This window comes from Stegostoma tigrinum, chromosome 2 (assembly GCF_030684315.1).
Source record: "Stegostoma tigrinum isolate sSteTig4 chromosome 2, sSteTig4.hap1, whole genome shotgun sequence".
Lineage (NCBI taxonomy): Eukaryota > Metazoa > Chordata > Chondrichthyes > Orectolobiformes > Stegostomatidae > Stegostoma > Stegostoma tigrinum.
Genome location: NC_081355.1, coordinates 93357376 through 93383392, shown reverse-complemented (window position 1 = coordinate 93383392; position 26017 = coordinate 93357376). Strand labels below are relative to the sequence as shown.

At 41.2% G+C, this 26017-nt stretch overlaps 1 protein-coding gene across 1 annotated transcript in view; it reads right to left on the bottom strand.

Moving 5' to 3' along the window:
- Positions 1-1958: 1958 nt before the first annotated feature.
- The window catches only part of LOC125460377 (spermatogenesis-associated protein 48), a 39833-nt gene continuing 15774 nt past the window's right edge, over positions 1959-26017 (bottom strand). Inside the window, exons 4-9 of the mRNA XM_048547814.2 lie at positions 17029-17167; positions 11239-11312; positions 10685-10726; positions 10490-10597; positions 9614-9715; positions 1959-7285 (exon numbers count right to left, since the gene is read on the bottom strand). Of these exons, the coding sequence (XP_048403771.1) occupies positions 7162-7285; positions 9614-9715; positions 10490-10597; positions 10685-10726; positions 11239-11312; positions 17029-17167 (589 nt within the window). The 3' untranslated portion in view covers positions 1959-7161. The remainder of the gene's footprint in view (positions 7286-9613; positions 9716-10489; positions 10598-10684; positions 10727-11238; positions 11313-17028; positions 17168-26017) is intronic.

Here is a 26017-nt window from a genome sequence, read left to right as displayed (position 1 = left end):
ATTCCATTCAGATGTTACCAGCAATAGGTGCCCACAAGTAGACGAGACAGCTTATTTCAACTTGGTATAGGATAATATAATTCCTTTCAGTCTGCCGAAAGTCCATTTGAGAGGATGTCTCCCTACCAGCTACGTGTGTCACTGACCATGCAGGGATTTTGCATGTTAGGATATTTGCACAAAGTGGGTGTAAATAAAGACCTTGTCCTTTCTGAGGGGCCTGGGGGGTGGTGGATGGTGGTGGTTTTCTGACAACATGCAATCCAGTACTGCAATGGGATACCTTCCCGAGTTTGCAAATGTGCTGAGTTCCATTTCCACTATCTGGCAGTTACTTAAAGCCCACTTCATGTAAATGACACGGCTTGATGAGGCTTCAGCAGCTGAATTAATGACAATTCTCCCATTTGCTATCATCCTGCTTTTCGGAGATATTTTTTGCATAAGCAGCAAAAGCAGTTGATGAAAGGAATGCCTTCTGAAATTAACCAGAAATTTCAAAGTCGGAAGGAGATGTCACGTAAAAGGATCACACCCTAAATTCCACAAAGATTCCGCCCGCCTCAGTACCACCACAGAGGCACCAAGGAAATTCAAGGTCAGCATGTTTGGCAAGTGACCCAGAGAGTTTGACTATAATCTTCCCAAGCGCATTTTTGTTCCTGGTTTCTTCAGATTGTGTTTTTTCTCAACTTCTCCGGTGATTCAAACAAGCTGTAGAAGTGTAATATTATGAGAAATACACTTTTTTTCCCTCCTTCCATATCACAAGGAAAGGAGAATCTCAGGTAGCTATGGTATCTCAACAGGAGCTGACCTTTAAACATTTTGAAAGATTAAGTGTCTTTGTTATTCACTTCAAGAACCATTATAGCTTTAGGATGGAAGGTTATTTGAGGTTAATTAAGAAACTGCTCAAAACAGGATAATAAAAAAAGTAAGATAATGTGGTTATTATTAAAAGACGAGAAATGCACAGTTGGGGAAAATGAAGAAAATATTCAGCATTAATTTTAATTATGTGCTTCAAATTTAGAACAGATAATGGTTGAATCTTTGACCATATGTGCTCAAACATATTAGGGTACAGTCTCCATTCAGTTTCACTTTATTTTAAGGCTGTGCCTGTGTTTTTGCAGAGAAAAACCCATTTGAAGATGCAGGGACTATTTCAAGCTGCAGATAGAAACAATCAGCTAGTGTTGAAAGACACACAAGCTGTACAGATTTAACCTGTGGAAATTTTAGACAGCAGTTTCGTCACAATTGCTGGTGGCAATGACATGGTCTGTCCCTAACTTAGACCCTTTTAAAACACAGCTGAAGCCATCTTCTTTTTGCACAATGGAAGTAAATGATTGAAGCAGTTAATGGCAACTGGCAGAGACGGGTGGGGGAGGGTCGCTTTTCAGATTGGAGGCCTGTCACCAGTGCTGTTCCATGGGGATCCGTTCTGGTCCTCTTTTGTTTGACATTTATACAAATGATTTGGGTGAAAATATGGAAGGCATGGTTAGTAAATTTGGGGGCACAATAGACAGTGAAGAAGGTTTTCTAAGATTACAGAGAGATTTTGATCTAATGGTTCAATGGGCTGTAAAATGGCAGATGGATTTTAACGTGGACAAATGCGAGGTATTATATTTTGTACAACAAACAAGGGAAGGGTTTACTCAATTAATGGTAGGGTCTTGGGTGGTTTTGTAGAAAAGAGGGGCCTAGGGGTTCAGGTACATAATTCTTTGAAGTTTGCATCATATGTAGACAGGGTGGTTAAAATTTTCAGAGATAGTAGGAAATGCAGATGCTGGAGAATCTGAGATAACAAGGTGTAGAGCTGGATGAACACAGCAGGCCAAGCAGCATCAGAGGAGCCAAACTCTTGGTGTAGGCCTGAAACGTCAGCCTTCCTGCTCCTCTAGTGCTGCTTGGCCTGCTGTGTTCATCCAGGTCCACGCTTGGTTAAAAAGGTGTTTGGCTTGCTTGTTTTCATGCTGAGTCCTTTGGGTAAAGGAGTTGGGACGTTATGTTGAAGTTGTACAGGACATTGGTGACGTCTCTTCTGGAAGACTTTGTCTAGTTCTGGTTGCCAGTTATAGGAAGGATATTATGAAACTGGAGAGGGTTCAGAAGAGATTTACAAATTGTTTGACTTATAAAGAATGGCTGGATAAGCTGGGACTCTTTTCACTGGGATATAGGAGGTTGAGAGGCGACCTTATAGAAGTTCATAACATCATGAAGGGTAGAGGTAGGGTTAATAGTAGTTGTCTGCTCCCTAGGATGAAGATTTCAAGACTAGGAGGCATATTTTTAAGTGAGAGGACAGAGATTTAAAGAAGATGTGAGGGGCATTTTTTTTACAAGGAGGGTGGTTCGCATGTGGAATAAACTTCATGAGGAAGTAGTGAATATGGGCACAATCACAATGTTTAAAAGACAATGGGTGAGTAGATGAATAGGAAAGGTTGGGAAGGATATAGGACTGGAGCAGACAGGTGGGACTACTTTAGTATTTTATTTCCACCACGCTGGTAAAAGAATAGGAAGACACTGTTTGAAAAGCTGACACCTGAGCAAAATTAGGCAGTCAAGATAGAATGGATCGGACATTGTATTTAAAACCAAAGAAAAGTACAGAAAGTACTTTTTGACATGAGGTTAAAAGCCAATGAGATGATCAACTAGCCCTGCACAAGTCTGAGGCTACTGGCAGCTATATTTAACTTTGGTGAAGGGAATTAAATACACAGATCATCAAAGGTGTCTCTCCAGGCAACTATGGCTGAAAGCATTAGAGGAACAGAGAAAAGCCATCAGAGCGATTAGACTTTACAAGGTTATTATCATTTACTAATTCCGGACGATTTAATTCAAGCTTACCAAGATCTGCAAGTTTAACTCCTGTAAACACTGTTCACAGCTCATATATGGGAAAGCAAAGCAACAGCTGCCACATAAACAGAGCCTGCGGTGTACAGACTATGCTTCAACTGTGGTTGCGCTACTGGTGTAAACCTGTGGAAGACCTAACCACTTTGTTCACATTCATCACTCTTGGCAACAACATGCCCTGGCTGCTATCATGCGTTGGGTGCAACCAACGCACACCACAACAAAAGGACCAGAAAATGCAGCCAATGGAGCAGTAGCTGACCTTGAATGACCTCAATTCTCTCCTCCAAACCCAACAAACAAACAAGTGCAGCGGTGACCATTGGCTGCTCAGATCTCAATACTCTTCAAGATACTGCATCTGGCAATATAATAGGAGATAAAATGTTCAACAAACTTCAGGATTCAACAAGACATCTTGATCCCATGCTAACATTTCTATCTTGGGCCTTCTTGCAGTGTTCTAAGGTCACGTCACAGGCCTGAAACAATCTGTTCCAGTCACTCCTCTTCCCCTCTGTCAACAGCATAAAAGCTACCATTTCCCAGGCCTTTTCACTTCTGAAGAAGTTAAACAAGACTCAAAGCATTGACTTTGTTTCTCTCTTCACAGATGTTGTTCAGCTTCTCCACCACTTTCTGTTTCTAATTCAGACTTCCAGCAAAAGCATTACTTTGCTTTTATCAGGGCTGTTCCATTCTCATAAAACCAGGGATCTTACAAATGATAAATTATAATTATAAAGACTCAATCAAAATTTGTGAGACATGTCCTTCTCACAATCAATGCAGGCAATCCCGATTAATCCTTGTCTCTCCAAATGGATATTAATTCTATCCCTCAGAATGTTTTCCATATGTTTCTCCACCACTGATATTAGACTCAAAGCTTAAAGTCTCTTGATTTATTGCTACCATTCTTCTTGAATGATGAAACCATATTAGCCATCCTTAAATCCACTGGCACATCCCTTGTAGCCAGAGAAGATTTGATCATTAATGTAAAGGCTCTGCATATTCCTTGCCTCCCACAATTGTCTAGGATACCTCTTGCCTGGGCCTAGGGACTTATCCAACTTGAAGCCTGCTAAAATTCCTAATAAGAACAATAGCTCCTGCCTCTCAATGCTAACTTATTCAAATTTATTGTAAGTGTCCTCCTTGATTCCTCTGTGAACATTGTTCTTTTCAATAGTGAATACAAATACACATAAATCATTTAAAGCCTCACTCAGCTCTTCAAGGTCCACATGTAGATTGTCACTTTGGCCTTGCTCCAATTCAGAATCTTTATTTTCATTCCAACATTGTTGTTTTCCATCACTATCTTAAATCTTACAGAACAATAGTTACTACCACTGAAATGCCTATCCACTAGCTCAGCATTAATCCGCAACCGCTTGCGCATTTTGTTAGCAATAGTACAATATTTGTACTATTCTATTACAGAGAATATTCCGCTATTCCTCTGTCTATTCCTCTGTCATCCACCTATATATTATGAAGACTGGGAAATGATGCTTAGAGATTCCTTCATTTCCTCCCCGGCTGACTGCAACAGCATAGGACACAATGCATCCAGACCTAGTGATTAGCTAGCTTCAAGTTCAGTTCCTCCTGTACCTACTTTCTTATTATTTTAGTGAATCTAATATTTCTCATCCTACTTCTTTAACTGGAATTCTAAACCTGCAGCACTGCTATTCCTTGTGGAGACAAGGTCCTCATTTAGAATCCTTCTCACATCTTCTGCATCCACATACAAGTTACCATGTACCTCACTAATAGGCCCAACAATTTTCTTGGTCTTTCTCCTCCTGCATGTAATGTACTGATCAAATACCTTTGGGATTTTCCTTCATTTCACTAGCCAGTACATTTTCATATCCTCTCTGCTTTCTCACTTTTTTCAATTCACCTCTGTACTTTCTTTGGTCTTCCAAGCCTCTTGAAGTATAACCTTTCACTGGGATTGGTATACATTCTATTTTTCTGCTTTATCATAGCCTGCATGCTTCTGCACAACCTAGGGTTCTACATTTTAATCTTTGTAGACACTGTTTCCATTGACTCTTGCTTTTGGATTGAAAACAGTAAATGCTGGAATTCACAGTGGGTCAGGCAGCTAGCTAATGTTTCAAATCTAGATAACTCTTCAGCGCTGACGTGAAGAGTCATATAGAGTCTGATAAAGAATCGTCTACACTTGAAACATTAGCTTGCTCTCTCTCCATGGATACTGCCTAATCCATTGTGAATTCTAGCATTTTTTTTCGTTTTCAGTACAGATTCTAGCATCTGCAGTAATTTGCTCCTCTTGCTTTTAAATGTCTCCCACTGAATTGGCACCAACTTTCTATCAAATTGTTGTAACTACTCCACTTTTGCCAGATCATCTTTCAGCTTTGGAAAGTTTGCCTTCCTCCAATTTTGAACTATATTATCTCTTTCTATAATGATGCCAGATCTAATTCTATAATGACCACTACCTGCAAAATGGTCATTCCCTACTGCTTCATCCACCTGCTTAACTTCATTTCTTAAGAATGAATCTCAGATTGCACCCTCTGACATTAGGCTTGTTATGTGCTGGCTAAGACTGTTTGCTCAAATGAAGTTTGGAACTGTTGTGTCTTCTGATCCTTTTAAATGGTTTGTATTACAGTCGATACTTAGGTAGTTAAATTTTTTATTAATTACCGCTCTGTTATCTCTGCACTCAGAAATGTACGTACATATTTGCTCCTCTAGCTCTATCCCACTTTCTAGCGACAGTACATACCTACAGTGTGTCTGTCTCCTTTTTGTTTCTGAGTTCAACCCATAAGGCCTCATTTGATGGTTTGTTTCGTACGTTATGCTTTTTCATTATAATGATTGATTCTTTGATCAATAATACATCTCTATTGGTTTTTTTCTATCTTTCTCTCACCTATATGAAAACTCTATATCCAGAGATGCTCATCTGCTATCCTTGCAGCCTCCCCAAAGCCAAGTGAACATTCTAGGAACAATATCATTACATAACATTGCATTGAGAGAGTAGGAAATAAAGAATTATTTTTCAATAACATTTTCAAATCTCTAAGGAACTCTGCAATTTGAAGAACTGGCATTCCACAGTACAAACTGCTAAACCTCTGGAAGGTTTCCAGGCATTGCATTAACTATTATTAAAGATACAGAGTGGTTCAATTATGAGGTTTAATTTTACGTGGTGGATTCAATGCAACAAATGTGAAAACCCAGCAACTTCTGAAAAAATAATGGGGATGCTTAGGGCAAGGAGTCATTTGACAGAAGTCATGGGGAAGCTGTGAAAACTGCCAAACAATTTCTGTAAACGTTTGCAGGTGGAAGCATATGTCTTAATCCCCTGAATTTGATGGTTCGTTTGCAGGAAAAGTGGAAAAGAAACTTTTTATTCAAATGGCAAGAGATTGCAGAGCTCTGCAATGCAACTGGATCTGGGTGAATCAGGTGCAAGAAATAAGGAATGTTCTTACAAAACATAGAATGTAAGAAAAAAAACAAGAAAAAAGTGGAACTTGAAATGTTCTTGCTTATTCTGAGAGGAATCAAGTACAAAAGTGGGGAATACAGACACCACAACTGAAAAACTGCATACAATATTCGTTTCTTTCTTTAAGGAAGTGAGTGCATTGGAACAATTCAGAGACAGTTTACCACACTAATACCGAAACAGATGGATTGGCTTATGAGGAAACCTTCAACATGCTAGGCTTGCATCTGTTGGAGTTTATAAGACCAAGTAGTTATTTGGTTTTAACATACCAGGCGACTTGTCAAGGTGGATATGGAAAGAATATTTCAACTTGAGGGAGAATCTAAAACCAGGTTATCACTGTGTCAAAACAAGGAGCTACCCATTTAAGAATGAGATAAAGTGAAGGTATTTCTCTCGGTGGGTCGTCAATCTTTGAAACTCGCCACAAAAGGTGTTGGAAGAAAAGTCTGTGATTAGTTTTAAGGCAGAGGTGGATAGCTTCTTGATAAGCAACAGGGTGAAAGCTTGTTGGGGATAGGCACAAAAGTGGATAATCCCAAATTATTGAATAATTTGCCAACTATTCACTTTCCATAATCTGGCAGCACTCAATCCCTTCAGGAGAAACTGAGAAAAACATTACGGGGCAAAAAAAGGCAGCATATAAAAACATTAATTACATAATCTAGATTTGAAAACAACAAGAGCCATGTGCAATTACGTTTCTCACATGCAAATATACTTATATATTTATTTATTTATAAACGAAGTGCTTTGGATGTTTTCGAGTGAAACGGGTTGAAGGGGGAGACTTTTGTCACCATCTTCGAAAAGGGCGACTGGTGCCGATATTTTAACGGCTTTTCAATGCCATGCGGAATTCTGCAAAATAAAAGGACAAGTTATAATCAACGACAAATCTTTTTACTGCATTTTAACAATTTCCCCTGAACTTTCGTTAGTATTTACTCGTACTTACTCTGTAACTACAAACTTGGGCAGGCCAAAGAAAAAGTATTCAAAAATGCAAAATTCCTCGAATGTATAATCATTAATCCTTTTTCTCAGAATGTTTGATTATTTGCATGTTGGTGATTCAGGTTTGTGTTTCAACTTTTTGCAACAAACTCTAATCATAGCACTCAAGAAGGGAAAACAGTCTTAAATGGATGTTTCTTTTTAAAAGCTGGTCAGGTTATTACATTGATTTTTGTTAAATCCGTGCTTTCAATGAGACTGAATTCTTAAAGTGGGTATGATTTAAATTAATTCAAGTTAAATAAACCTTTCAAAGTGAAATACTGACGATGGTACAGTGCCCATGATCTTTGAGATCTCCAGAAAACCTTGTGGAAATGGAGTTTAGCTGTTCCAGCAGCAGATGGCGGTGTTGATCTTTGAGAAATTAATTTGCAATGGAACACAGGTTTGACAGGTCCGTGAAATGTCCCAGAATTCCCACAATTGCATTATAAGGTTTGCTTTATTTGTGTTATATGTAACATTTACATGATAAGATGCTGGTACTGGTTTGGTTTAATTGCAAAAATATATTTTTTTCATATAAAAACTGAAACTTGACATTCCCTGCCATTGCAAAAACGAAAGGTATTTCATACTCATGCAGGACCCTATTTACATAAACTTGAAGTAACAAGAAGGTCCCATAACTGAGGCCCCCATGAAACTCTGCAGCAGAAAGGCCTTAGATGGTAGCTTTTCCCCAAGTGCACCTTGGCAGAAGATGCCCCAAGCTTTGGTGCGTCCCTCAGCACTTAGTCCTGAGCCTTGAAATGTACCAGTCTGCAACACTCGGCCGAGGTTAACCCTCTACACTGAGAGACCAACAAATTTCAGACAGACCAAACAGCATCTTTCACCAAACTGATGCTCCTCCAAGTGCAGAGTGCATCCCCAGGCTACAGACCGTACAGCACTGAGTCCTGTGTCCCGGGGCTACTCGGCGCAAACCTTGACAAAATCCACTGCATCTCTGTCCAGAGTTTCTTTGTAAAAGCACGTTCCAGAAGGAGATGTGTGACAGCCTCCCCACCAGTGCAGCCACTCTGTGGGCAGCATGCAGTGGAGTACAGAGACTGGGTGTACAAGGAGGATCTGATGGAGAGTGACTTCTCACCACCAGCCAAGCTACATCTTGGTGCCTGTTAGAAAGCGCTGGTGATGAGGCATTCTGCCAAATGGCTTTGACAGTCTGCTCAGGGAACAGCCTGAAGGGGATCCAGCCTCTCCTTTTCCTGCAGATCTCAAGCACATTATGTGCCGACCTCGACCTGATGGACTTGTGGTCAAAGGTGTCTTTTTAAAATTTTTCCATGAGAGACGTGTGATATTGAACAGCCGAATTGCTTGGAACATTCTGTGGCAGTGAGGCCAGACCCATCTTCCGTAACACCAGGGACAGGAAGAGCCTCAGTACATAGTATCACTTGGTGTTTGTGTACTGAGGGTCTGTGCACAGCTCAATGCAGCTGCACACAAAGGTGGCCATCGGGATGGAGGCAACGTTGGGTATATCCTTCCCCTCCTTTATCTGGGGCTTTGTACATGGTGTCCCTGCAGATACAGCTCATCTTTGACCTCCAGGTGAGGTGGAACATGGCTCTGGTGACTGCAATGGCACAGGTTCGGGGAATGGACCAGATCTGTGCCATGTATAACAACACTGAGTGTACCTCCCACCTGAGACCAGGGTTTTACCAGCAACTGAGAGAGGGCACAGTGCTGCCATCTGCCCAGTTTCTGCCTCACTTTGGCAAGATGCTCCTCACAAGTTTTAGGACATGCCCCAGCCCGTCTGAACAATATGTCCAGCAGCTTCAGGTAATCTGTCTTGAAGGCAAAGGAGATAAAGGATCGGACACCCCAGTTCCCAAAGAACATGGCCTCGCTTTTGCCTCGATTTAACTGATTGTTATTTCAATAGTAATGATTGTTTTCAAGTCAGTCAGAAGCTCTTCAACAGCAGTTCAGGCCCATGGCTATGGTCTCCAGCACTCAGTACTCCCAACTTATATGAAGCTTCCAAAAATTTTTAAAGTTAGTTGATCAATCATCACTGCATAAATTCAGCCAGTGCGACCACATGGTAATGTAAAGCCAGCTCATTTCATCAAGTTTGTTACTGTCCTGGCACCGTGTCCTTTGCTCCGAGCCAAGACATAAACTCTATCATTGCAGTCAGCTACTTACCCATTGCATTCTGGTGGATGGAACAATCTTGAAAAGTTGGATTTATCAGCTACTGTGACATTCCATTGTCTTTTACCTGTATAACCAGGTATATTTGGGCAACTGAGGAAAGGAAAATAACAAAGGCAAAAAATAGTACTGCTGCTGAAAGAACAGGTGGAAACAAAATTAAATTAAACTGATTACACTGTAACGTCTCTTGTTTGTAAATGAAATGCTTACAAACACTCTTTGTCAAGAAGCTTTTTGAGCAGACCCAAACATTCCTTCAATGCCACAGTGCCATTTTAATATAGTACTTTGGAACTGGGCACTTTATACATTAAACAATTTCTATCACTGCTTAATGATGTTTTATTTGTGTCATGTTTTGGGTAAATATATATTTCCATGGTAATTTTCTGTCCAATGCCTTGTGCTCAGACATTCTAACATTATCCTGTAATGCAGAAAATTCCAAAACCCAGAAATGATCTGACTCCCACTGGAGAAGTTGCACTGCAGTTCTTTAAATTGAATCATTTATCATTCATTAGATTTGTAAAAGGTTTAAGCATGATTAAAACCACACTCTTCAAGGAAAAAATGTCAATAATCATTAGAATCCTAGTTAATACTTCATTAAATGAAGTTATAACTTCTACATTCCACACTTAATTATTTTCTTATCCTTTCGCTGAATGTTTCAATCCCTAAAACTATAGCTATAAACTGTCCCAAGCAAACAGAATTACAATTTGAATTAACACTCAATCCTTTTGAAATTACAACTCTTTCATTGCTTAAAGATTTAATAGTAGAATGGTGTAACACAATAGAACTATAAAGTAAAGGCACCTTTCCTCGCCCTGAACCAGGGTATTTTTACATACGTACTAGGGTGCATCTGTCTGACGTGGCTTTTCAGTTCGAGGTACAGTGAAGGGGGTAAAGTCGGCGTAAGGGTTATCTCTATCCTCCAGATTATTACCACCCACAGAACCACTGTCAATAAAAAAAGTGAGAAGAAAGTTAGTTCCAGCACACCATCAGGAGAATATTCTGCAATTTTTATGTAATGAAGTTTCTCACCTGTACAGTGGAATTTGATGAATTTTGGGGAAAAGGCTTGTACTGTAAAACATTACATTAGAGTTATTTCTGCAGAATTGCATCTACGTCAGTCCTTTAAACAGCTTTATTTTTGTAACTAATCACAACATTAGGATTAAATGTTTTGACTTAACTGACTTATCTAACCAAGCTGTTCAGAGAAGCCATTACATACCACTGGGGCAGTTGGGGCTTGAACCCAGGCTGACCTAATCCAGGGTAGGGATACTATCACTGCACACGAGAGGGCCTACAAAGCTGTGTTTTTACATTTAACCATTTTTTCGAATTAACCAGCTCAGAGATTTTTATTACACTACCATGCACCACAAGAGGGCCTGTAACGCTAGGGTTCATTGATTATTTTAAATTTAAGTACACACATCCTATTTGTACAAATAAAAACCAATTCCCATATGTAAATGCCATTTTCTTGAAAATGCTTGCTGCTTCAGCCATGCGCAAGAGATTGGTTGAACAAAATTGAGGTAGAAAGGCTTATTTTAATAAGAGACCAAAAGTGAATTACTCACAAGTTGATTGGTTTAGCTGCAGCAGTGAAGGGTCGAGACTGACTTTTGTTCCAGTGTCCATGTCCACCCACAGCCTACAGAAGGGTAAATAACAGAATAAGCTATCTACACTTACAGATAGGCTTTTAGCTATGTGTATATATTACATAAAGGAAATACACAATGCATCTTCTTCAGCAGCAAACTTTATCATACTGATTGTAGAATCTGGAAGCACAGTGGCTCAGTGTTTAGCTCTGCTACGTCATGGTGCTGGGGACCTGGGTTCAAATCTGCCCTGAAGCAACTGGTGTGTGGAGGGTATATGTTCTCCCTGCACCTGTGTGGGCTTCCTCTGGGTGCTCTGGTTTCCTCCCACAGTCCAAAGAAGTGCAAAAGACCCTTCTTATTCATATAACTATCCAATACCTTTTAAATGTTGTTATTATACCAGCCTCCACCACTTCCTCCGGCAGCTCAATCCATACACACACCACCCTCTAAGTGAAAAAGTTGCTCCTTGGGACCCTTTCAAAACTCTCCCCTCTCACTTTTACCCTCTAGTTTTGGACTCCTCTACCTGGAAAAAAGACCTTAGCTGTACATCCTATCCACGCCCCTCATGATTTTATAAACCTCTGTAAAGTCACCCCTCAGCCTCTGACACTCCAGAGAAAATAACCCCAGCCTATTCTGCCTCTTACTGTAGCTAAAACTCTCCAAACCCAGCAAAATCCTTGTAAATCTTTTCTGAACACCTTCAAGTTTAACAAAGTATTTCTTTTAGCAGAGAGACCAGAAATGAGAGGAGTATTCCAAAAGTGACCTAACCAATGACTTCACAGTTACACCATGACATCCTAACTCCTGTATTCACTGCACTCATCAATAAAGGCAAACATACCAAATGCCTTCTTCACTAACCTGTCCAGCTAATTTCAAGGAACTATGAACCTGCACTCCAAGATCTTCTTGTTCAGCAACATTTGCCCAGGACCTCACCATTAATTGTATAAGTCCTGCCCCGAGTTGCCTTTCAAAATGCAGCACCTCACATTTATCTAAATCTGCCACTCCTCAGCCCATTAGCCCATCTGATCAAGGTCCCACTGTACTCTGAGATAACCTTCTTCATTGTCCACTACATCACTAATTTTGGTGTCATCTGCAAACTTAATAACCATTCCTCCCATGTTCACATCCAAATCATTTATAGAAATGACAAAAAGCAGTGGACCCAGCACCGAACCATGTGGCACACTTCTGGTCACAGGCCTCCAGTCTGAAAAGCATCCTTCCAACACCGCCCTCTCTCTCCTTCAAGACAAATTTCTATAAGTTGTAAGGACTTTGAATTTAGCAGCCCAAGTAAATTATTAAGCAGAAACAAAACAGATTTGAATTCAATCTGATGCTTGTACAATTGAATGACCATACAAATCCCAGACATATTGAGAAGTGGCAGATGTCTGTGGCTCCTACCATAATACTCCACCACTTGTTTATACATCTGGTTTAAAGGATGCTATATTTGTAGAATGAACAAAATCATCTACAAGGTGGGTAAACTGACTTCAACCTCATCCTAACATCCTTCACAACGTGTTTGACAATGCCAAATAAGCAGCACATCAGATGAAGGGAGGACCTAGCTAAAGAACTTCCACTCCAAAAGAAACCTTGCCTCCTGCAGTGGTTGAATTAAACAGAAATGTTTGATAAACACCATCAGCCAAACGTCATAGCGTTCTTACAAATTCCATTTAGCGAAGCAAGGTGGAGGAATCTGAATACTTTAAACTAACCTGAACTCCTGGGATTCTTATCCTTCAGACAGAAACAGAGAAGTGCACACTGCTATGAAATATTTTGCTGTTTTCTGCTCTGTGACATTTACCTCACTCAATCTACTTCACAAATAATTGCTATAATTTCTTGAATTCTTGAATTCTGTGACAAAAACTCCGAGCCTACATTGCTTAATGATTTATGCATTTTCAAAGAATATCTCCAACTCAATCTTCCACCGAACTCTCATGCTGCTCAGTGCACCACACCAACATCCTGCTTGATACCCTACCACCATCCTGCCCAGCCCTGACCTATCACCATCCCTTTCAATTGTCCCTAGTTAAGGACTCATTTGGGTTTATGTCGATGACTCAGAAAGCCTGCTCTCACACCATCCATTGAAGATAACCTCAAACCCATCTCTGTCACTGTCCCCATATGCCCATAGCTAGTCAGGTCTAATAGAAGCATCAATCAAATGCAGTTTAACACAATCACTGGCATGTTTCCCATACACAAGGTTGTTCACAAAAAGAGAGGTGTAGGACAGAGTGGCATGTACAGGTGTGCATTCAACGCCTTTATCTGACACAGAAGGCTGTGCTACCTGTGGTGAGGATCTGCAATTGTTGAGAACGTTCAGAATGATGGCATGTTAGTGCTTTAGGTCCTTCTCAATTCCAACTGCGCCACCACGGTCACATATTCTAGTTACAAGTGCATGGGTTCCACACCAGCTCCTCTCCTTCACCCTTGCTGTTTCCATCAGTTTCCCCAGCAACATGTGGGACCAGTGGAGTCATATGTGAGCTGTCAACAGCACCGTGCATCAGGAATGTCACTGGCAAAGCCTCATACCCTCTCATTGGGAATATGACACCATTGCCTTACTTGAAGAGATAGCCTCCTGTATGTATTGGTGGATGGTGTACTAGAAGATGATAGATAATTAATGCTTGAAATTAGAGAAATCCAGCTATGCAGATGTTTAGTGGCACTGACTTTGCTGGCCATTGGAATTACATCCCTGTTTTCTGAGACGCCAAGTGATGTTGAACAAAGTTGTTGAACTCTATGACCACCTGCTTGGTGAATGTGAATCGCCTGAGGCATTGTTCCCAGCTCAGAGAGAATGATGGTAAGTTGTCTCGGAAAACACATGATAATTGAAGAGCCTCACTACACCATTGTTAGTGATGTTGTAGCTTTCGACACAGCGCAACCACAATTTCCACCTCTCTTGCACTCTGAAGTGATGAAATCTTCTGACCGACCTGGATGCTACAGCTCAGGAGTGTAATTTCATTTGGTGAAATGGGTATGGCTTCAATGACATTCAAGGAAATCAACACCATTCAGGACAGGCAGCTCGCCTGATTGGCATCCCATCCAGCACTGTAAACATTGCCCCCTCTCAGAGAGGAGGTGATGGCCTAGTAGTGTTATCATTGGACTGTTAACCCAAAGACCCAGGAGTGCTCTAGTGACCTGGGGTCAAATCCCGCCAATAATGCAGATGATAGGATTTGAATCCAACAGAAAAAAACAGCAATAACAATCTGATGATGACCATGAATCCATTGCTGATCATCAGGCTATCTATCTGGTTTACTGATGTCCTTTAGGGAAGGAAACTGCTGTCCTCACCTGGTCTGGCCTACATGTGACTCCAGACTCACAGCAATGTGGTTGACTCTTACCTGCCCTCTGGGCAATAAATGCTGGCCTAGCTAGCGATGCCTTCGTCTCTTGAATGAATTAAACACCGGTGGGCAGTGGTAATAGTGTACATCATATCGAAGCTGCACTGTGTCAGTTTGCTGAAGATACTTTGATACTGTCTTCAACCTTTGACATCTACAAGAACAAGAGCAGCCATGCATGGGTTTATTACTACCTACAAATTCCCCTAAAGACACTCACTATTCTGATTGGAAATATATCATTATTCCTTCACAGTTATTGAGCCAAAACTGTGGAACTTCCTGAAGTTGTTGACTTGCTCGCTGGGCTGGCTTGTTTTCGTTCAGGCATTTCGTCACCGTGCTAGGTAACATCATCAGTGGAGCCTCCGAAGAAGCGATGTTATTCTACTCCACTTGGAATTTATACTGTCCGGTCCGTTATGGTGAGTGTGGTCATTTCCGGTTTTGATCTGTATGGGTTTGTATATGGGGTCCAATTGTATATGTTTGTTGATTGAAATATGGGTGGGGAGCCATGCCTCTAGAAATTCCTGTGCGTGTCTATGTTTGGCTTGGACTACTACGGTTACTTTGTCCCAGTTAAATTGATGGCCTTCATTGTCTGCATGTATAGATATTAAGGAGATTTCATCATGCTGTTTTGCTTCTGGCTTATGTTCACTAACATCTCCTTATTTTGTAATACTCATTAATATCTGTACAAACAGACCGTCAATGTTATGTGCCTTCATGTCACACCTGCACAACCTCAGTGGTCATTTCACTCTGGTTATCTCACCGTACAGGTATCGATGAGTATGTGACTGTCTTCCATTCTGCAGACATGCATGAACCACTGAAAGCTGTTTCCACTTGATAAGCACCGGCACGTTTGGGAGCTCTGCTTTTGAACGCAGTGACAGGTCTCCAAAAACATGTGACAATACAACAACAACATTTGCAATTGCAGAAATAACTCAAAAGCATGGCACATGCGAGTTGAATGCTTGGTCCTTTAAATAACTCTCTTGGTTGTGGGTCCCCCATGCAACTGGCAGCTGCTTTGTGGATCCACACAGTCAATGTTTCAGAGATGTGTATTGCATCAGCAACAACAGCTGATTTCTGTCATGATCTAACCTCGTTCTTGAAATAGCTTACAATCTTTTTGTACAGCATCCCATCCAGATAAGATAAGGAATCCATTATAATCTGAAATCACATTGTATACCAATCCTACTAATAGTTTGACAGCAGACTGGTGAATTTTTGTTTGATCTTTTGGAATGAGACTATTTTATGTAGGAACAAACTTTCTGTCCCAGGGTTAGCACTTGGACAAGTAACCTAATGACAAGCTTTTCAAAGGCCACTACGTTTGTTGTTAGTTTAAATTCAGTTAGTTAATTAATCTTTGAATCACAAGTTAGTATCAGTAATGGTGACCGAAACTGCCATGCTGCCAATAAAAACACCTGTGCTTCATTCATGTCCTTCAGGAAAGGAACTGCAATGTTGTCTTTCCCTGGTCTGCCTATTGGATAGAACTATCGCTTTGTTACATGGGATAGATTCAGATCAGAGCGCGCAGCGACAAACTCGGCTTCCATGAAACACTGTTGGTTATCAGCAATAGCAGAATTGTAACCCATCGAGATCTATAACCTCATGACCTAGTTTACCTCACTTTACTGATACCACCAAGTTAGGGTGATCGTTTCTGATTCAGTGATGAGTGTGAGTGAGTGATGGAGGGTCAGTATGAATGATGGGAGGGTCAGTGTGAGGTGTGAGTGACGGTGAGTCAGTCTGAGTGTTGGGATGGTCAGTCTGAGGGATGGGAGGGTCAGTGTCAGTAATAAGAGGGTCAGTGTGAGTGATGGGGGGTCAGTTTCAGTAGTAGGGAGGGTGCTATGAGTGATGGGGGTGCTTAGTGTGTGTGAGGGTGAGTCAGTGTGAGTGATGGGGGGTGCCGGGTGAGTGAAGGGACGGTCAGTCTGAGTGATGGGTGGGTCAGTGTGAGTAATGGGAGGGTCAGTGTGAGTGATGGGGGGGTTGGTCTGAGTGATGGGAGGGTCAGTGTGAGCGAGGATGGGTCAGTCTGAGTGAGGAGTGGGGTGTCAGTGAGAGTGAGGGGTCAGTGTGATTGTCAGGGGGGCAGTGTGAGTGAAGGGGATGCATCAGTATAAGCGAGTGTGAGTAAAGGGGTGTCAGTGTAAGTGGCCAATCGGGAGAAATGGACGGGAGGATAAATCCAGAGGGGCATCAATGTCTGTAATGTTTCGGAGCATGCGTTCCTTAACACATCAAAAGACGAGAAAATGTTATTACTTACCTGCCACATATGAGGGCTTGGATCATATCGTTTCAATGTAGCATGTCGTGATATGGGGTCACCTATTTTTTCCTGTGTTGCATCTTCTGGTTTGATTTTGGTCCCCAACTTACAGTCCCAATTGACATCCTCATAACTCCTGTGCATTAAGGAGAAATACAAATTACAGTCTGCATTAAAGTCTGATAGAAATGAACAGATATAAGCCATCAGTGAGAAACCAATAACTGTTAACAAATGTCAGAAATCACACGACAACAGGTAATAGTCCAACAGACTTATTTGAAAACATAAGCTTTCGAAGCTTCGCTCCTCCTTCAGGTATTAGTGAGAGAAGTGGTATCAGACACAGAATTTATAAGTAAAAGTTCAAAGGGTCACACCACTGATGAGGATGTACTAAACAAACCTAAGACGCTGTTAAACCTTTAATCAGTTAGAAGGCTTTAACTGATTAATATGTATATGTAAATCCCTGAACTCCTTCAAGTCACTGCCCTGAGAGAACTAAAGGCTTTATCAGTGTAAGGATGAGGTGACATTTTAGGTCAGACAATGTATGTTAGGTGTGACACCTTGTTTAGAATCTGTTTGTGTTTTGGTTTGGAGTCAGATTGATTTTATTTCTAAAGTAGGAATTTATAAAACACCACATTGACTGACTGTCCACAAATTGTGTGCTTTTGAAACAAAATAGAATGTATCTATAAATGCAAATTCACTACACAGATTCACGTTTGTGTGTGTGTGCGTGGGCACGCGTGTGTTAGGGAGAAAGAGAGTGTGTGCGTGCGTGTTGAATAAGGTGGGGATACAGAAAGAGTGAGTGAGTACATGTGTACGCGTTTGTATGTGTGTGTGAGAGAGAGTGAGGTGGGAGACAGAGTGAATGTGTGTGAGGTGGGAGACAGAGTGAGTGTGTGTGTGCGTGTGTGTGCATGCGCATGTGTGAGTGCACACGTGTGCACGTGCATGCTTAAAAGAGTATGAGGGAGAATCTACGTGAGAGTGTGTGTATGTGAATGTGTGTGTGAGTGAGTGAGTGAGTGAGCGCTTGAAAGACTGTGTATGAGGGAGGATCTATGTGAGAGTGTGTGTGCATGTGAGTGAGTGAGTGCTTGAAAGACAGTGCGTGTATGAGGGGGGGTCTATGTGAGAGTGTGTGTGTACGTGAGCGAGTGAGCACTTGAAAGACAATGCGTGTATGAGGGAGGATCTATGTGAGAGTGTGTGTGCATGTGACTGAGTGAATGCTTGAAAGACAGTGTGTGTATGAGGGAGGATCTATGTGACAGTGTGTGTATGTGAGTGAGTGAGTGAGTGTGTGTGCGTTTGCGCGTGAGAGAGAGAGACAGAGAGGGTGTGTGTATAATGGGTAGGGTCACCTGTAGTGCGGCATGAACCGAAGATCCCGTTTGAGGCCATCCTCATGGGTACTACTAGAAACTTGATCATCAACTTATCTGACCGCATGCTTCAAATGGACGCGACATTGTCATAAATCCAGCAGACAAAGGAGGCACCACTGTCATACAGAATAGAATGGACTACTGCAAGAAAGCATAACGACAAATGAACAACCAGGAACACTACAGACAGTTATCTGCTGATCCGACCAAAGAACACACTCGTCAACTCAACAGACTGATCAAGACTTTTGATCCAGTCCTTCAGAGTATTTTACGCACTCTCATCCCATGTACTTCTCGTATAAGGGACTTCTACTACCTTCCAAAGATATACAAAGCCAACACACTTGGATGTCCCATCACATCAGACAATGGGACCCCATGTGAGAATCTCTCTGGCTATGTCGAGGCCATCTTGAAACCCAACGTACAGGAAACCCCCAGCTTCTGTCACAGCACTACAGATTTCTTACAGAAACTCAGCACCCACGGACCAGTCTAACCAGGAATGTTCCTCGTCACAATGGATGTTTTGGCACTCTGCACCAGCATCACCCACGTTGAAGGCATCGCTACAAGAGTCTCAGTACTGAATAAGCACCAACTGCCAACTTCCAGATGCCATCCTACAACTCTTCCACTTCATCCTTGGCCACAACGTCTTCACCGTCAACAACCGGTTTTTCAATCAGAACAGCCATGGGGATGAGATTTGTTGCTCAATATGGCAACAGTTTCATGCACAGGTTTGAACACCACTGCTTTGCTTCACAGAATCTCCGACCAATGCTATACAGCGAAATTCATTGATGACATTTTCTTCCTTTGGACTCATGACAAGGAATCAATGAAACAACCACATAGTTATATCAACAAGTTTCATCCCACCATCAGACTTACCATGGACTACTCTTTAGAATCAGTCTCATTCTCAAAAACACGGATCTCCATCAGGGACTGACACCTCAGTAACTCACTTGACCGCAAGCCTACCATAACCTCACGATGCTGCACTCCTCTGGCTTCCACCCTAAACATATTGAAACAGCCATCCCTTATGGTCAAGCCCTATGCACACACAGGATCTGAGCGAGATGGACACCTGAAGGTTTTGAAGGATGCCCTCATAGGAACAGGATACGATGTTCAACTCATCAATCGCCAGTTCCAACATACCACAGCGAAAAGCCATAATGATGTCCTTCAAAGACTGACATGGGGTACGTCTGATCGAGTACCCTCAGTGCCCAGCACTTCCCAGGAGTGGAGAAACTACACCGTGTTCTTCGCAACCTATCGATGAAGTGAAGCATCTTGCCAAGATCTTCCCCACACCTTCACTTCTTGCCTTCAAACAACCGCCAAACCTTAAACAGACCATTACTTGCAGCAAACTACCCAGACTTCAGGATAACATCAACCACAACACCACACAACCCTGTCATAGCAACGTCTGCAAGACATGTCAGATCTTCAAAATGGTCACTACCATCACACGTGGGAACACCATCCACCACGTGCGCGGCAGATACTCATGTGACTCGGCGAATGCTGTCCATCTCATACACTGCAGGCAAGTATGCCCTGGGGCATGGAAAATTGGCGAAACCATGCAGATGCTATGACAATGAATGGAAAGACACAGAACAACAATCGTCAGACAGGGATGTTCCCTCCCAGTGGGAGATCACTTCAGCCTCGGATCTTTGGATAAACATCCTCTAAAGCAGACTTTGGGATACACAACAATGCAGAGTTGCCGAGCAGAGGCTGATAGCCAAGTACCCGTGAGGATGGCTTCAACTGGAGCCTTGGGTTTGTGTCGCACTACATGTGACCCCACCACACTATACACTCTCTCACACACACACACACGCACACACACACACACACGCACGCGCGCACACTCACTCTCTCTCCCTCAAACACACAGACACACTCACACTTTCTCTCTACCCCCTCACTCCCACACACACATTCACCTACTCTCTATTGTCCCCTCACTCACACACTCACATTCTCACTTTCCTACACACGTACACAGATACATGTCTCTATCCCACACACATACCCAAACACACACTCACACCCACCCACACACAAATCCATACGGTGAATTTGTATTTGCAGATACATTCTGTTTTGTTCAAAAAGCACGAACTTATAGACAATCAGTCAGTGTGGCGTTTTGTAAATTCCAACTTTAGAAATAGAACCAGTTTGACTCCAAACCAAAACACAAACAGATTCTAAACACGGCCTCACATCTAACATGCATTGTCTGACCTAAAATGTCACTCTTCTTTACACTGATAAAGCCTTGAAACCTTTAGTTCTCTCAGGGCAGTGACAAGGAATTAAGTGATTTACATATACATATTAATCAATTAAAACCTTCCAACCGATTAAAGATTTAACAGCATTTTGCGTTTGTTTAGTACATCATCAGTGGTGTGACCGTTTGATCTTTTACTTATAAATTCAGTGTCTGATATTACCTCTCTCACTAACACCTGAAGAAGGAGTGAGGCTCCGAAAGCTTGTGTTTTAAATTAACCCGGTGGGCTACAACTTGCTGTTGTGCAATTTCTGACCGTGTCCACTCCAGTCCAACACCGACACCTCCACATCATGTTAATAAATGCTTCACTGAGCTCAAAATAGAAGGTGATTCAGAACTAGTTAGGTGTTTGGAAACAGAAAGTGCATTTTTTTTATGCTTTACATCTTTCTAAAATGGGATACGGGCATTGCCGGCAAGGCTAATATTTGTTCTGCATGCCTAATTACTGTTGAAATTGAATAATTCATTTGGTAGCCAGATTTGGTATTGACAGCTGACTTCCATCCTTTAATGGCATTCAAAGGTTTTTTCACAAAAATTGTTGATAGTTTAACAGTCGCCACTGCTGAGTCTCATTCTCTATTCCAGATTTAATAACTGAATTTAAATTCCCACCATCTACCAAAGTGTGAACTGACCCCATGTCCAATGGCAGTGGCCTGGGCCTATGGTTTATGATCACTGCCATATGAAAAAATACATTTAGCTTCAGAACTTTTTAATTGGTTGAAATGACTGAAAATGTTATATGCACAATCTGAATAAACAAAACGAGTTGCTTGGATACAAAGCAAGTGAAACTGAGAAAACTCACAAAGTAAAACGAGCACAGAGTAAATGAGTATGGATTATCTAACCAGTTTAAAGTTTACTTTTACAACTATCATCGTTTTTTATTTACACCACACATTCCATTCATCAAGTAAAGAACTAATGAATTTTTAATATTTTCAGCTTTCTCGGGAATTCTCATAAATCATAGGTTGGTTACAGTACACAAGGAGACCTTTCAGATCAATCAGCACAGCATGCCTGTACTGGTTCTCTGTCAGAGCAATTTACTTCAAGTCAATGATTCTTCAGATAATTATCCAATTCTCTTTAGAAACTCGCAATTAAATTAGTGCCACTGCATTCTCAAGCAATACATTCCAAATTCCAAACAATTTCATTGTTTAAGGAAGTTTTGTTCTCATATCGCTGTTGCTCATTTTGTCAGTCGCCTTTAATCATTTTCAAATCTTCGATTAATATGAACAGTGACTTAGAGGCATGGATACAGGTTTAACATAAATTTTCTGTTTTCTTCAGCTGTGAAAATAAAATGGGGTTTACCCAACTCTGTGCTCTACAGTTTGACATTGAATACTGGGGAAAGCAGTTGAGATGTAAAGGTTTGGTGAAGCCTGCAATGTTATGAAAAAGGAGAAGTGCAGACAACAAATGTCCTGATAGTGACAGAGAGAGGCTGTATACAAGGACAAATAGGTTTATTGGCAGCAAGAAGAGCGATAAACTGCAGCCATATATAATGGCCCTTTGGCACTGTCCAACAACATTTGGGGGTATGTTTTATGGCAATGAGAAACTTGGATAGGTGTCCTCTCCCACAGTGTGCATTGGCTGTCTATTAACAAATGACTTGGTCTTAAAACTTTTACCCTTGTTTCCAAATCCCACGATGGCCTTGCCTCTCCTTATATCTTCCAACCTAACAACCCTCTAAGACGTTTGTGCTGCTGTACTTCTGTCCACTTATATATTCCCAGTACTAATCGTTCCAAAATTGGTGGCCATGCTTTCAGTTCTCTCGGTTCCTGCACTGGAACTGTCTCACTGTGCCTCCTCTACTCTATTTCACTTTCCTCCTTTAAGTTACTTTTTATAACTAACCTTTTTGACCAGCTTTTGGTCCCCCAGATCCCAAACCACCTTTGTCACTCAGTTCCTGTTTTGTTTTTCAATCTTCCTGTGAAGCATTGTGGGATATTTTTTACTTTAAAAGTGTCATAGAAATATAAATTGTTGTTGAAGAGAAAAGCAGAAAGTGGGGAGAAAATATTGTAACCTGTTACACTACAACATTACTTTGTTTTTACTGCCCTGATTCAAGCTTCTCACCCATCCCAACACGCCTACCCACATCCTGCATGTTCTCTGCACTGTCTACACACTCGCTCAGGACATCTCACCTCCTTGCCCCACTAGCCCCAGCATTAACAGCTGTACTAACCATTATCTTCTCTCTCAATTCCTCTCTTTCTCTCATTCCAGGAGAAAACAGTTTCCATAGGGCAGAAAAATCTAAAACAGGTGGTAAACTGTCCAACATTCAGATCCTCACTCCCTCTCTGAAGAGGGTTTTGACCATGACAAGCTGACTGTGCCCATGTCTCAGGACTGATATTGCAGGCTTAACTAACTGTACAAAAACAATATAAAGGACAACCCTGAAGGCTCTGCATCTGAAAGCGCACAGCATTCAAAATAGTGCAGATGAACTGATTGTGCAAATCTGATTGGATAGCCATCACTGTGACATGGCTGCAGGAACATTGAGGAGTATAGGACATTCAGGAAGTTAGGAAAGAGGTGGAGGGATGATATGTTAATTAGAGAATAGAGAGGATGGCCGAAGTTTAAGCAACCAGGAAAAATGGAAGCAGTTAGGATAAAGATGAGAAATTATAAAGGCAAGTTATTTATGGGAGTGGTCTACAAGCCTCCTTGCAGCTGCCATGAGGTCAAATGGAGTATCAAAGAATAAACTGGGTGCTTGTCCCAAAGATACAGCAAAAGTCATGAGATCTTTTAATCCACATTTAGACTGTCAATAACTGGTGAACAAAGGTAGCCTAGATGAGGAATTAGTAGAATGATTTCAGGAGAGTTGCTTCAAATAACACATTCTGGAGGCAATCAGAGAGTAGTCTACGCAAGACCTGGTATTGTGCAATGTGATAAGATTAATTAAAGACGTTATTGTGAAGATGCCCCTAAGTAGCAGCAATCAGTATATATCTGCATTATACATTCAGCCTGTGTCAGTCTTAGGTTAGAATTTTAAACGGCTATATGGGAAATCATGAGGGCATGAAATCAGAGCTAGCTAAAGTGAACTGGCAAATTAGATTAAAGGAGAGGTCATAGAGATACATTGACAGACGATATATCTCAGAATATACCGAATAAATAGATTTAACCAGGAAAGAGCAAATCCATGGGGAAGACCCATGACCCATAGCTAACTAAAACAGTAAAAGATATTGCTAAACTTAAAGAAAAAGCACGTCAATGGGCAAAGATGGACAGCATGTCATAGACGGAGTAAAAAAAAGGACAGAAAGACTGAATGATCAATATGAAGAAAAAAATTAGAGGATAAGTGAAAGTGAGCTAGAAAAATTAAACCAGATAGTAAGAGATTTTATGAAATACTTCTAAAAAGACAAGAATTTACTAAGTGAACAAGTGAACAAGTACTATATCAAGTGCGTTTGGTTGAGTAACGAGGGAAAATAAAGAGATAGCAAATGAACTAAACAAATATTTTGTATCTATCTTCATTTCAGTGATGTAAACAACATTTTTAAAATATTTGTATATGGAGAAATGGAAAGAAGAGAAGAACACTGGAAAATTACTACCATCAGGGAAATGGTGCTGCACAAATGGTTGGAGTAATAAGTTGACAAGTCCCAGGGTCTTGCTGGACTTTATTCTAGGGTTTCAAAAGGAGTGTCCAATGAAATATTTGGTCCAATAATTTTACTTTTACAAACTTCCCTAGACTCAAGAAAGACTCCATTAGATTATAAAATAGTGAATTTAACTTCTTTATTTCAAAAGCAGGAAATTACAGGCTAGCTGGCTTGGCATTTGTTGTACGGAAGTGTCGGAAGTTATTATTAAGATATTATAGGAGGGCACTTGGAAAAATAAATCAAGGTAATCAGGGAGAATCAACAATACTTTGAGAAAGGGAAATACATTTGCCCAATTTATTGGAGTTCTTTGAAGAAAAAGCCTGTCAACTGAATAAAGCGGGCTACTAGATGCATGGTACTTAAATTTCCAGAAGTCATTTGATCAAAAGCATCATCAAAATTATCATAGAAAATAAAAGTTTATGCCATGAGGTAATATACTGACATAGAACATAGAACATAGAACAGTACAGCACAGAACAGGCCCTTCAGCCCACAATGTTGTGCCGACCATTGATCCTCATGTATGCACCCTCAAATTTCTGAGACCATATACATGTCCAGCAGTCTCTTAAATGACCCCAATGACCTTGCTTCCACAACTGCTGCTGGCAATGCATTCCATGCTCTCACAACTCTCTGTGTAAAGAACCCGCCTCTGACATCCCCTCTATACTTTCCTCCAACCAGCTTAAAACTATGACCCCTCGTGTTAGCCATTTCTGCCCTGGGAAATAGTCTCTGGCTATCAACGCTATAAATGGATGGATGTCTGGCCAGCTAACAGGAAGGAGTTGACCTAAATGGGTCACTTTCTCTTTGGCAAGGTACAAAAAGTAATGTGGTGCAGGGATCTGTGCCAGACCCTTCCAAACCCCGAATCACTTCCAGCTCGAAGGACAACGGCAACAGATACATGAAAATACCACCACCTGCAAGTTTCCCTCCAAGCCACTCGCCATTCCGATAGAAATATACTGCCGTTCCTTCAGTGTCACTGGGTCTAAATCCTGGCATTCTCTCCCTAATGGATTGTGAGTGTACCGACAGCATGTGAACTGCAGTGTTCAAGCAGTCATTCTCAAGGGCAACCAGAGACAGGCAGCAAATGCTGTGTCAGGATGTGTTTGATGACGATATAAAGGTACCTGGGGAAGCCTTATTATGTTAAAGGTACGATTATCGTTGTCGTGTCTTATCCAAAACAACTGCCTTTCCAGCAATGCAACACTTGTTTCAATAGTATTTTGAAGTGGCAGCCCAGACCGGGAATTCATGGATAGTTTTCAACGAGTGTACCAGAGCTTCAAATCGTAAAATGATTTTGCTCTGGCAGTATTGATAGAAGAACAGAAGAAATTCAGTTGACCTATAATATCATGTATCTCTCTGTACTTGTATATTGTATCTTTATACTGAAAAAATACATGTTTTATCTGAACTAATGGCTGACATGTATCCAGGACCTGGTAGCCTGCATCTAAAAAGAAGTCTTGTTATAAAGGAAGTAGCTGGAGATGTAGAGGTAG